The sequence below is a fragment of the Cryptotermes secundus genome, unplaced genomic scaffold, assembly GCF_002891405.2.
Source record: "Cryptotermes secundus unplaced genomic scaffold, Csec_1.0 scaffold1851, whole genome shotgun sequence".
Classification (NCBI taxonomy): Eukaryota; Metazoa; Arthropoda; class Insecta; order Blattodea; family Kalotermitidae; genus Cryptotermes; species Cryptotermes secundus.
Window position 1 is genome coordinate 355144 of NW_019735587.1, and position 14308 is coordinate 369451.

General features: G+C 41.7%; 1 protein-coding gene across 3 annotated transcripts in view; it reads right to left on the reverse strand.

Moving 5' to 3' along the window:
• Positions 1-1580: 1580 nt before the first annotated feature.
• LOC111869706 overlaps positions 1581-14308 on the reverse strand; it is a 23965-nt gene continuing 11237 nt past the window's right edge. For 2 of the 3 annotated variants that reach the window (XM_023861416.2, XM_023861417.2), the window contains exon 2: positions 1581-4070. In XM_023861416.2, coding sequence (XP_023717184.1) covers positions 2551-4062 — 1512 coding nt within the window. In that variant the 5' untranslated portion in view covers positions 4063-4070 and the 3' untranslated portion in view covers positions 1581-2550. Of the gene's footprint in view, positions 4071-11304; positions 13497-14308 lie in introns of those variants that run through there. The other variant, XM_023861415.2, reaches the window with a different exon arrangement.

Genomic DNA, 14308 nt, shown 5'->3' on the forward strand with positions numbered 1-14308 from the left:
ACCAATGCCCAAGTATGCGCAACAGTCACGTTTCTGAATCCACCTGCCCCTACTATTGTTGCGCTGCTTGGTCCATGCCCACAATGCTCAGTACGTTCAGAATGACGTAGAGATGCAGGATAGAGCTGAAATCAAATGGTCCCCACTTATGTCTTAATCTGAACTTCTTCAGGTCTCGGACGTGTGCTAATTCGGGCGAATGTTTCTGTATATACGTACTATTTGACACTAACTGTGAGGGCATTAAGAACGGTACAGTAATTAATTAAGTCACCCGTGTATATGTTCTTATCAACGTGGAGGACCACACTTGCAGCTATCAGAAAAACTGAGCATGCGCCTTGTTGTGATGACAAGCAACACAAACGTACGTATTCTTTAACAAAAGTAGGTACTTGAAAGGGAAGTGTCTCATGTCTGCTTATGGGTGAAACGCAGACAGAGTAAGGCTCGGAAGAACAGCGTACCTGCACAGTGGGAAGGAGATCTCCCTATTGACGTCACGGGAAGCTACGTCACATTGTGCACTATACGGTCGTGTCAAAATGGAGTTGCTTACAACTCAACTACATCGTACACCGCCATGTTTCTGGGACGGAAACCATAACAACACAATGAGCACACGGTCTTCATAATTTCAAACTAACTCAGTGGCATAAAGTCTACCTCCGGCATCTGAATTCCTCTCAACTGATCCGGAAGTTCGTCGTGTTTGTGTTCACAAGGATTCGAATTCCGGAAGTAGCAGAATGGTGAACAAATTCTCACGTTCTGCCTGTTTCAGCAACCACTTAAATACTGCCTTCAGACTTACTGTTATGCATCTCAAGTACTCTCTTCCTGTATGCGCCTCCCACTCATAGTTTATTACGTATTACTTTCGTGCTACATGTAGGGCCCATGGCACAGTCTTTCGCTTGATCATTCTAACGACATTGGCTGAAGATCAGAAGTTGTAACGCTCTTCAGTGTGAAATATTCTCCACTGTCTTGTCATTTCCTCTGTCAGAGTTCCAAACGTTCCCTTTTGAACTTCATTTCCGAGCTATGTCTCCACTCCCCCATACGCCTTCATAGCAGAATGCTTAATGAACCGAGCACACGAAAACTTTATCTTTTATTTCAGCTCCCAGTGATCCTACAATACGTACTCAAATGGGAGATGTCAGCGTGCACTGTGTGTGATGTTCGGGGTCACTCAAACCGCTTGCACCTCCTCATTCCAAACACAAACAAATCCCGATATTGTTGGAGTAAATTCCCGCGCGTCTCAGTTTGGATTTTCTCTTAGCATTACTCCAGGCGCTACATCAGTCACGTGGTTTGTGGCTAATTTCATCTAGATTATAGCGTCGAATATTACGAGGACAGAGAAACATCAAACAGGAAAATATTGGAAAGGAAGTGGTAGAAGGAAATCTTGAAACACCTCAGCACTACCAGTGTTCTGGCTCACATTCGAACCCAGAACTTTCCCAACAAAATCCCAGAGTTGTGCCGCTAGATCAGCTGGTTCCCTCGTCGTCACATTAAGTTGCAATTGACAAGGCAGAAAATATGAAAACGTACGAAATCACATTATTGCTGTTGTGTAATTATACAAGAATACAGAATAAAATAAGTTGTAACAATTATTCGTTCCAGAAACACACAAGAGTTTCTTGGTAATTTCAATTCAGTATTAAAAAAATTTCCTTCACAAGTCTGTCACACATTAAAACTTGTCATTGTCTCTTGTTTAAGAAACGCGAAACCATATCAAAACACTACTTGATTTAAAAGGAAAATAAATCGAACAGTTATGTTGGCCTAAAACATGATAACAATAACATCTTCAGAATAGGGACATGCCTCATGCACTGAGAGTCTTAGTTTCAAAACAACTTGCATTCTCTTGTTCAATTATATGTACACCGTCAAAAATGCAATCATAATATTTAAAATGAATAAAATAAAATACACCTAAACATGTTCTTCACTAGAAGTGTAGTGTTTATACTTTGAAATGTTATAAAATGTCATGTTATTCTCACTGCTTAGGTACCTCCCCAGTCATGTTGTTACAGCAGTGGAGAAAGACTCTAAATTGAATTTAAAATTGTCACATTGTTCTCGGGCATCGATCAGAATTGCTCAAGCTATTATCATACGATATTAACGAAAAACAACCAAAATGGTATGTAAGGTGTTGGCATTTCGTCTAACACAAGAGTGTAACGAATTAATTAGTTCTAAATTAATGCAGTAAGCATGAACTGAGAAATGATGAACAAGGAATAAATTCCAATAAAATACTGTCCCAGCGACGTCAAATCCTGGACATTTCACGCTAATGAAACCATTACAGAATCTAATACGCGACATCGAATTGCCGAGGACTCCATTAGTAAAATTCGCAGTTTTGCTCATGTTAAAAAGCATCCCTGTGTAAATATGAGCTGTGCACTTGCAAGAGAGTGACTGGAAGGAAGTTGTGCTGTACATTTCCACATCAAGAGGATCTTGCAATACTAAGTTTCCTAGATCATTTTAGTCGAGAAATAATTGCACTCAGGTATCTAAAGTGAGACAAACATTGTTATGCCTCACAGTATTTAAAAACGTCACCACTTGATCTTCGGTGACATGAGACCAACTGCCAATGTTCCCAATTTTGGTCAAATTGGGGCAGTTCTGCATCAGTAGCCATGCCGTCTCCATGGTCACGTATCCGCAATGGTCAACGAAAAATTCAGTCAGATTTCTGAATCCACCAGCCGTCACAATTTGCCGGATGACCGTATTGGTTATCTGTTCCACGCCCACAAAATGTACTACAGTCAGGTTTACGTATAGGTGCAGGACAGAGCAGAAAGAAAATGCTCCCCAGTAACCTCTTATTTTTAATTTTTCAAGGTTTTGGAAGTGTGGCAATTCAGGGTGGAACATTTCTGCACATGTCACTTGAGAAAAATTAATCGAAAGCGAACGAAGATCTGTACAATAATTAATTACGTCATCCAAGTTTATGTTGTCAACTTGGCACGCTTCAAAAATTTCAAGCCTTGGACCCAAACGATTAATCACATCATTAAACCTAATTTTGCTATAGCTGCTATTCAAAATCGAAATTGAAGCGACATTTCTGAGTTCGCCGAGACCAGAAATGTCCTGGGAAGGGGAATATAGGTACAACTGCTTTATATTTGGGCATTTCTGAACAAATAATTTTGCATCTGAAATAACTCCAAGAAATGCCACTACTGAAGGAAGACATGATGTAAGGTTCCCTAATACAGGTTCAATTGGACCGAACCAAATTATATCCCGCATCTCTGGCAAACCCGAAAGTAGAGCTGCATAGCTGTTAGTAGAAATTGATGTTTTTGCAAAGTTCAGGGAAAGTAGGTCTCTCAACTTCAGCAAATGCTCTACGCACCCGTCATCCACGTGGCTTGAATCTTGAACAGAAATTGTCTTTATGTGAGGGCAATATTTTGACAGCTGGATAATGATTTCTGTAGTGCAGCCAGTGTGGAAGCAAAATTCTTCGAGATGTGTCAAAATTTGAAATCTTTCCACAAGAAGATGCACGCACCTGGGGCGTAGTAGTGGGGGCAGATTCAGAGATTTAATGTTTGGGATGGCACACAGCAACTTAATTACGAGTTCTTGCACGAAGCCAGAATTCATGTTACGTATATCGCATTTAGATATGCAAGGCAGAAGTACAGCTTTCAACATGTTTATGCACACGCTCTCATGAACTTGTCTGTCAATAATTCTGCTGATCAGGGGGCGAGGATCGTGGTGGTGATAATGTTCGACGAGTTTTATGAATTCCTGGAACGCATAGAAAATAATGACCTCTGATACTAAAGGCACTGGCAGGGAGGCGAGGTGTGCGCGCACCAGGACACACTCCTCCTCCACAGACTTGACCTCTTGGAGCCAGCTACTGTGGCCCGTAACAGCAGCTTCGTTCAGTCTGCGGGTCCAGTTGACCCCCGCTCCTCGCACCATCTGGCAGACTTCCATAAACGCCAGTTCCTCCAGACGTACCGGATAGTTTCTCTTGCCCATGACTCTTTCTGAAATAGACAAATTATTGTAAGATTTGAGGATTTCACGGCGGTGACCATGAAAAAAGCAGTCTTCTGAGATGTGGTGTTAACCGATCTTTCGGAGGAACGTATCGCCTTCATCTTCAGGGTAGAAAGATATACAAGAAATCCGCAAGCGAAGAGACCGTGAGAACCGGTAAAAGTCAGCTTACTTACTTACTCATGGAGCTGAGCCCTCTGGAGGAGCCGCGAATTATAAAGATACTCAAGAATTTCCCAGCATTTTATGGAAATCTAAGGTTCATTACCGTGCTCTCAAGAGCCCTCCACTGGTCCCTATCCTGAGCCAGATCAATCCAATCTATTCCATTCCATCCTATCTCTCTAAGATCCATTTTAACATTGTTCACCCACTTGGGCCTTGGTCTTCCCAGGGGCCTCTTTCCTTCTGTCTTTCCCACCATCAAATACACATTCCTCGTCTCCCCCATTCGGGCTACATGCCCTCCATACCTCATCCTCCTTAACTTGATCATTCTAATTATACTTGGAGAAGAGTACAAGTTATGAAGCTCCTCATTATGCAGTTTTCTCCAACCTCCTGTCATTTCATCTCTCTTCAATCCAAATATTCTTCTCAACACCCTGTTCTCAAACACCCTCAGTCTATGTTCCTCCCTTAATGTCAGAGACCAAGTTTCATACCCATACAGAACCACAGGCAGAATTATAGTTTTGTATGGTCTAATTTATATGTTTTTAGGCAGCAGACGAGAAGACAAATGGTTCTGGATTGAATGCTAGCAAGCATTACCCGAGTTCAATTTCCTTTTAATTTCCTCCTGAATCACGTTTCGATCTGTTATCGTTGTTCCCAAATATCTGAACTGTGCCACGTTTTCAAAACGTCTGTTTCCTATCATTTTTGTCATGATTTTGCCCTGCATTTGGTGACGTGACAGCAACATATACTTAGTTTTCTCTGTGTTCACTTTTAGACCAACCTCTTTACTTGGGCCAATTAAAGTTAGTGTGTTTTTCTTTATGGCATCTACATTATCACCCAGTAGATTCACATCATCGGCGTAGACCAACAGCTGATGTGTCCCGCTTAATTATATTCCCAACTAGTTTCCCTGGACCTTCCTAAAGGCATAATGTAAGGCAAAGTTGAAAAGGAGTGGCGATAAAGCATCTCCTTGTTTTAGACCATTCTGGGTAGGAAATTTATCAGACACCTGTTTACCTACACGGACTTTACTGTACATTTCGTTTAAACACATTTTTATCAGCCTAACTTGTTTCGTGGGTATTGCAAACTCTACAAGAATATTGTCGAATACCCCACTAATAGACTGTATATATTATATATATATATATATATANGCGTTGGCAGTTTAATGTTCGCTATACACAGCAGTTCAAGAGACCGAAAGCTGCTCTACAAAACGTGACCACATTCGCGCGTCCTTCAGTTTGAGAGTTATGTGCTGTTGACAGAGCTATGACAGACAAGTCTACCTTTCCCACTTACTGTGACGTCTCACTCTGTTTCACGCCGTTCCGAGCAGCAAAGTGATCCACTCTGACTAATGCAGCCCCTCGTCCCATCACGAAAGTGCAGCAAACTAATGTTTGGCACTGAAACCAAGATTCTGCTGCTTTCGAAACAAATTACCGCTCCCTGCCGTGCACTAATCGACTCAAATATTTGTATTTTAGTAACAGGCGCTGTGATTGTGAACCATTTGGCCCTAACTAACTAATACTTCTTTCTTGTTCTTCCGTCTCAACACAACGACGACAGATGGGAGTTGTTGTGTTGACACGGAAAGATACAGATTGTCTATACATTCTGTGTATTGTGCTGATACAGACGTTCCTGACGACCTCTCAGTATAGATTTAAGGCAGAATGAAACTTCTGTGTTCTGTGCGGCCTCACAAAAGACGAAGTGCCGGAAGACAGAGGCCGAACAGTAGAGCACTTTTCCCCCAATAATGCCCCCTGACGTATGGCGTGTGCCCTAAAATTTAGATCATATTCAAGCATTTTTAATGGCTTTCCACCATGCAACTGCATCTTATATCCGGGGAAAGAGATGATAATTTTGGAAATGTTGCAGGACACGTTGATGTCACTCAAATTGTGTTCTGAGCAATTGGTTCACCAAAAGCAGGGAAAACACTAACTAATCATTTGTCTATTTTAGAAGGCGTCATGAACAGAAGAAAAGACGCTCAACGTCTACAAGACATGGCGTATCAAAAATTCTGCCTGATGGTGCGGGAAGCGGGAGTCAACTGGACCCACAGACTACACTCAGCTGCCGTTACGGGCCTGAGTAGCTGGCTCCAAGGGATCGAGTCTGTGGAGGAAGAGCCTGTCCTGGTGCGCGCACACCTCGCCTCCCATCCGGTGCCCTTAGTATCAGAGGTCATTATTCATAATGCTGTCAAAAAATTCATAAAACTCGTCGAACATTATCACCACCACGATCCTCGCCCACTGATCAGCAGAGTTTATGAGAGACAAGTTCATGAGGGCGTCTGCTGTAATATGATGAAAGCTGTACTTCTGCCTTGCATATCTACATGTCATTTACGTGTCACGAAATCTGGTTTCGTGCAAGGACTCCTAATGAAGTTGCTGTGTGCCATCCCAAACATTAAAACTCTCATTCTGCCTCCACTACAACGTCCCAGGTGCGTGCAACTCCTTGCGGAAAGATTTCGAATTTTTCACATCTCGAAGAATTTTGCTTTCACAGTGGCTGCACTATAGAAATCATTATTCAGCTGTCAAAATATTGCCCTCACATGAAGANCTGCCGTGCACTAATCGACTCAAATAGGGCACTTGCTGAAGTTGAGGAACTTGACATCCATTACGAGTATTTATCGTCCGTCAATATTGCAACACTCTTCCATTCACCACTGAATTTTAGTTTAACATTATACACCTTGTCACTATAAGTTTCGGCCCCATAACGGCAAGCTGCCGAGACAAAAGTCCCTGGACAGACATACATTTAGAAAAATGGAAGACACCCCGTGTGAGGTGAAATAATATGCTCAAAAATAACGTGTGTATAGAAACTTTAAAGAATTTTATGTGATTTTACCTGAAAAGAGAACAACAGCATGTGATTTAACACGAACTAAGACAGTGTAGCAGTTTTAACACAATTTAATAAAATAATTGTAACATATCAAGACACCTGAAGATGGCCGTTTGGAGCCGAAACATGTAGTGTCAAGGTGTATAATGTTAAACTAAAACGGAGTGCTGAATGGAAGAGTGTTGCAATTGGGGTCAGTCCAATTGACCTGTAGTAGGGAACGTTTGCCTTCCTTCAGCAGCGGCATTTGCCGGAAGCATTTCAGACGCAATATGACTGGTACAGGAATGCCCAAATATATGACAGTTGATCCGTTCCTTTGCCGAGGACATTTCAGACTGGGCGAACTGAGATATGTGGCTTCACTCTCGATTTTTGGGTGTTGTTGTACCTTAATTAGGTTTAGTTATTTCATTAGACGTTTGGGTACAACTCTCACAAACCTACAAATGCGGAATGGTTGGCACATGAACACGGGTGACTTAATTAATTACTGTCCCGTTCTTAATGCCCTCACAATTAGAGTCAAATAGTACGTACATACAGAAACATTCGCCCGAATTAGCACACGTCCGAGACATGAAGAAGTTCAGATTAAGACATAAGTGGGGACCATTTGATTTCAGCTCTATCCTGCATCTCTACGTCATTCTGAACGTACTGAGCATTGTGGGCATGGACTAAGCAGCGCAACAATAGTAGGGGCAGGTGGATTCAGAAACGTGACTGTTGCGGGTACTTGGGCATTGGTCATGCTGAAGTGTCCCAATTTGACTAAGCTTGGCCTGGCATCACCCATGCTCAAGTGGTGATATTATTAAAGTGTAACAAACTTTCACTGATATACCGAGAGAACACAGGGCAGGTGTCAGTGGAGGAGCTGCCGGAAGTGGTCTGCAGATATTTAAAACGTTCCTCGCGCTCTTCATTTCCGGTTACTCTTTTTGTAATTACACTGCATGTGTGATACTCGTGAACACAGTTTAGCTTATATCCGTATGACATCAGGAGACAGCTCAGTAATTTTACTGGCGGGTCTTGCAAATTTTGATTTCATACACATAATAATAAGGACAATACAATATGAATAACTTTTGTAAGATCTGGAATCATTTGACTTGGGGCACCAAGGCCCACCCTCTCCTAGAGGAACTGTTGAGTACTTCCTTACGTTACAAGTAACACGCTCACTACGCACTTTCGTTAACGAAAATAATATTTTAACTACTGATATAATTATCTTTTCCTCAGGAGAATCCTTTGATAATTCGTGTCGATGTCCAATAATTATGTAAACTAATTCAACTGTGACGACTGCTGCAACAGCCAGGCTTCGCGACCAATCAGAATGCGTCTTGTCCTGAAACCGGGGCACTCGCTCTGTGATGCAGGTGTACTGTGTTTCAAATAGCGTACCGTACAGAAGATTCTAGTGCCCACATATTTTATGCAAACGCTTGTTTTTATTACATTTCCTTTCTAAATTATGAAGCTGTTTCTCCGGGGTTTCGTGTGTTGAGCATGAAAATGAAAATGAGTTATTAGGGACGAAAGAATTCTCGGAGAATTTGTTTTGCACTGAGTTGTAATTAGCAATAAAGTCACGTGTGCTGCAAGACGGAAACTTTGTTGCAATTTCTGTTTGTCTCCCTGCCTATATAGCAACATGGAGCTTACACCTTTCTCTACCTACTACACGCTCAGTCTATTTACCGCTTAACGTGACTACGGATGAACCAGCTGATTTAGCAGGAACCTGCCTTCATTTGTGTTCGGGAGGTTCTCGATTCGCATCTCAGTCAGGGCACGGCCTCTCATGAATGAGGTGTTTAGCGGTTTTCCTCAGTCTCCCTATCAAAATGCCGATGTAGTACCGCAATTACGCCACGACAACTTCCTTCCAAATCCATTCCAATCTTTCTGTCATCATACCACTGGACACTGTACCTCACAAACAAAATGGGTGCCATAGCGCCAGGCTTCATTTTAGAGGGAAATTATGAAGAATTAAAAAAATTTTGAGATATATTTGTCGGGATGCGTTGTATTTATTTCCGTGTCTTGGAAGAGAGGAAGTCTAACAAAATTTACGTTATTATGGATAGTGCTTCCTGACGAAACACGTTTCGCTTTCTCGGTATGTACTATAAGGATATTGTCATGTGTATTAGTGACTATTGACGTGGGTTTTATTTCGTAACCGGATTATTTCTTACGGTGAAGAGTTGTAGTCCCACGCCCAACACCCGAGCAGGAGGACCACCTCTTGTCCGCTGTCCACGACAGGTTGTTTAGTATATTCGCAGCTCCCCACCGTACCCGGAGGCCGTCTTCATCCCCAACCTGAGAGATGCAATGAGGGTTTTGAGGAAACTGCATTGTGAGGAGCTCCATAATTTGTACTCTTCTCCAAGCATAATTAGAGTGATCAGGTAAAGGAAGATAAGGTGGGCAGAGCATGTTCCACGAATAGGGAGACGAGGAATGCATATAGGACACTGGTGGGAAATCCAGAAAGGAAGAGACCACTGGGAAGACCAAAGCGTAGGTTGATGAGCAGTATTAAAATGGATCTTATATAGATAGGATGGGATGTTATGGATTGGATTGATCTGGCTCAGGGTTGGAACCAGTGAAAGGCTCTTGTGAAGACTGCAAGGAACTTTAGGGTTCCATAAATTGCTGGGAAGTTCTTGGGTAGCTGCACAACTGGCGTCTTCTCACGAAGGGCTCAGCTCCATTAGTAAGTAAGTAAGGAAGTAAGTAAGTAAGTAAGTAAAGACCGCGCCATAGCTCAAGCGGTTAGTCGCTGACTTTCACCCACTGCGACCCCGGTTCTACCCCAGGTCTGGTCAGTTGGGATTTGTGGTGGACAAAGTGGTGCTGGGACGGGGTTTCTCCGAGTACTTTGGTTTCCCCTGCCAATCTTCATTACATCAAACTCTCCATCATCATAATCACCCGGGGCAGGCTACAATAGGCCAATCAGTGGCCGCCGTGCCGAGTGGACCCAGTTGANNNCCCCCCCCCAAGTGAATTGAAGTGAAAGTAAGCAATGCTTAGACGGTTTTCATAATTTCAAACTAACTCAGTGGAAAAAATCTAGCTCCTGCATCTGATTTCCTCTCGACTGATCCGGAAGTTCGTCGTGTTTATGGTTACAAGGATTCGACTTCCGGAAGTAGCAGAACTGTGAGCACATTCTCACGTTCTGCCTGTTTCAGCAACCACTTAAATACTGCCTTCAGACTTACTGTTATGCATCTCAAGTACTCTCTTCCCGTATGCGCCTCCCACTCAAAATTTTTTACATATTACTTTCGTGCTACATGTAGGGCCCATGGCACAGTCTTTCGCTTGATCATTCTAACGACATTGGCTGAAGATCAGAAGTTGTAACGCTCTTCAGTGTCAAATATTCTCCATTGTCTTGTCATTTCCTCTGTCAGAGTTCCAAATGTTCCCTTTTGAACTTCACTTCCGAGCTATGTCTCCACTCCCCCATACGCCTTCATAGCAGAATGCTTAATGAACCGAGCACACGAAAACTTTATCTTTTATTTCAGCTCCCAGTGATCCTACAATACGTACTCAAATGGGAGATGTCAGCGTGCACTGTGTGTGATGTTCGGGGTCACTCAAACCGCTTGCACCTCCTCATTCCAAACACAAACAAATCCCGATATTGTTGGAGTAAATTCCCGCGCGTCTCAGTTTGGATTTTCTCTTAGCATTACGCCAGGCGCTACAGCAGTCACGTGGTTTGTGGCTAATTTCATCTAGATTATAGCGTCGAATATTACGAGGACAGAGAAACATCAAACTGGAAAAGATTGGAAAGGAAGTGGTAGAAGGAAATCTTGAAACACCTCAGCACTGAGAGTGTTCTGGCTCACATTCGAACCCAGAACTTTCCCAACAAAATCCCAGAGTTGTGCCGCTAGATCAGCTAGTTCCCTCGTCGTCACATTAAGTTGCAATTGACAAGGTAGGGAATATGAAAACATACAAAATCACATTATTGCAGTTGTGTAATTATACAAGAATACAGAATAAAATATGTTGTAACAATTATTCGTTCCAGAAACACACAAGAGTTTCTTGGTAATTTCAATTCAGTATTAAAAAAATTTCCTTCACAAGTCTGTAACACATTAAAACTTGTCATTGTCTCTTGTTTAAGAAACGCGAAACCATATCAAAACACTACTTGATTTAAAAGGAAAATAAATCGAACAGTTATGTTGGCCTAAAACATGATGACATTAACATCTTCAGAATAGGACATTATTTAAAATATGGCAGACATTCCTCATGCACTGAGAGTCTTAGTTTCAAAACCACTTGCATTCTCTTGTTCAATTATATATACACCGTCAATAATGCAACCATAATATTTAAAATGAATAAAATAAAATACGCCTAAACATGTTCTTCACTAGAAGTGTAGTGTTTACAGTTTGAAATGTTTAAAATGTCATTTCATTCTCACTGCTTAGGTACCTCCCCAGTCAGGTTGTTACAGCAATGGAGAAAGCCTCTAAATTGAATTTAAAATAGTCACATTGTTCTTGGGCATCGATGAGAATTGCTCAAGCTATTATCATACGATATTAAGGAAAAACAACCAAAATTGTATGTAAGGTGTGGTCATTTCGCCTAACACAATAGTGTAACGAATGCATTACTTAAAACTTAACGCAATCCGTACGCCGGAAATGGTGATGTACATTTCCAAATTATGCAAACCCCTTCAATAATATCTTGCATTTTTAAGTCTCCTATATTATTTTAGTCAAGAAATAATTGCACTCAGGGGTGTAAAGTGAGACAAACATTGTTTCTCCTCACAAAATTCAAGAATCTCACCAATTCTTGGTTGTTGATGTCATGCCAACTGTTAAATTTTCCGATCTTAGTCAAATTGGGGCAGTTCTGCATCAGAAGCCATGCCGTCTCGACGGTCACGTATCCGCAATGGTCAATGACAAATTCTGTCAGATTTCTGAATCCACCAGCCTTCACAATTTGACTGATGACGGCATCAGTTATATGTTTCATTCCCACAAAATGTAATACAGTCAGGTTTACGTAGAGGTGCAGAACAGAGCAGAAAGTAATTTCCCCACCGTTACCTATTATTTTTAATTTTTCGAGGTTTTGGAAGTGTGGCAATTCAGGATGGAACATTTCTGTACATGTCACGTGACAATAATTAATGCAAAGCGAACGAAGACCTGTACAATAATTAATTACGTCATCCAAATGTATGTTGTCAACATCGACGGTTACTAAATTTTCAAGAGTTGAACCGGAACGCCTAATCACATCGCTAAACCTAATTTCGGTATAGCTGCAATTCTGAATCGTAATTGAAACGACATTTTTGAGTTCGCCGAGATCAGAAATGTCCTGCGAAGGGGAATATAATAACAAATGCGTTATATTTGGGCATTTCTGAACCAATAATTTTGCGTCTGAAATAACTCCAATAAATGCCACTACTGAAGGAAGACATGCTGTAAGGTTCCCTAATACAGGCTCAATTGGACGGAACCAAATTACATCCCGTATTTCTGGCAAACCCGGAAGTAGAGCTGCATATCTGTTTCCAGAAATTGATGTCTCTGCAATGTTCAGGGAAAGCAGGTTTCTCATCTTCAGCAAGTGCTCTACGCTCCCATCATCCACGCGTTTGGAACCCTGGACAGAAATTTTCTTCATGTGAGGGCAATATTTTGACAGCTGGATAATGGTTTCTGTAGTGCAGCACGTGTGGAAGGAAAAGTTTTCGAGATGTGTCAAAATTTGAATTCTTTCCACAAGGAGCTGCACATGCCTGGGGCGTTGTAGTGAGGGCAGAATCAATGTTTTAATATTTGGGATGGCATACAGGAATTTAATTAAGAGTTCTTGCACAAAACTAGAGTAAGTGACACTTATATCGCATTTAGATATGCAAGGCAGAATTACAGCTTTCAACATGTTTATGCACACGCTCTCATGAACTTGTCTGTCAATAATTCTGCTGATCAGGGGGCGAGGATCATGGTGGTAATAATGTTCGATAAGTTTTATGAATTCCTGGAACGCATAGAAAATAATGTACTCTGATACTAAGGGCACTGGAAGGGTGGCGAGGTGTGCGCGCACCAGGACACACTCCTCCTCCACAGACTTGACCTCTTGGAGCCAGCTACTGTGGCCCGTATCAGCAGCTGAGCGTAGTCTGCGGGTCCAGTTGCCTCCTGCTCCTCGCACCATCTGGCAGACTTCCATAAATGCCAGTTCCTCCAGAGGTACCGGATAGTTTCTCTTACCCATGACTCTTTCTGAAATAGACAAATAATTGTAAGATTTGAGGTTTTCATGTCTTCTGAGATGTGGAATTAACCGACGTTTCGGAGGAACGTATCGCCTTCATCTTCAGGGTAGAAAGATATATAAGAAATCAGAAAGCGAAGAGACCGTGAGAACCGGAACAAGTCAGCTTACTTACTTACTCATGGAACTGAGCCCTCTGTAGGAGCCGCGAACAAGAAGACAAATGGTTCTGGACTGAATGGTAGCAAGCATTGCCCGAGTTCAGTCTCCTCTTAATTTCCTTCTGAATCACGTTTTGATTTGTTATCGTTGTCCCCAAATATCTGAACTCTGCAACTTTTTCAAAACATCTGTTTCCTATCTTTATATCATGATTTTGCCCTGCATTTTGGTGACGAGACAGCAACATATACTTAGTTTTCTCTCTGTTTATTTCTAGACCAACCTCTTTACTTGCGTCAATTAAAGATTCCGTGTTTTCCTTTATGTTATCTACATTATCACCCAGTAGCTTCACATCATGGCATAGGTTAACAGCTGATGTGTCCCGTTTAGTTTCAGTCCTACCTGGCTTCCATGGACCTTCCTAATTGCATATTCTAAGGCAAAGTTGAAAAGGAGTGGCGATAAAGCATCTCCTTGTTTTAGATAATTCTGGATAGGAAATTTGTCAGACAAATGTTTACCTACACTGAATTTATTGCACGTTTCGTTTAAACACATTTCAATCAACCTAACTAGTTTCATGGGTATCCCAAACTCTATCAGAATATTGTACAATACTTCCCTCATAAACTGTACATTATATATATATATATAT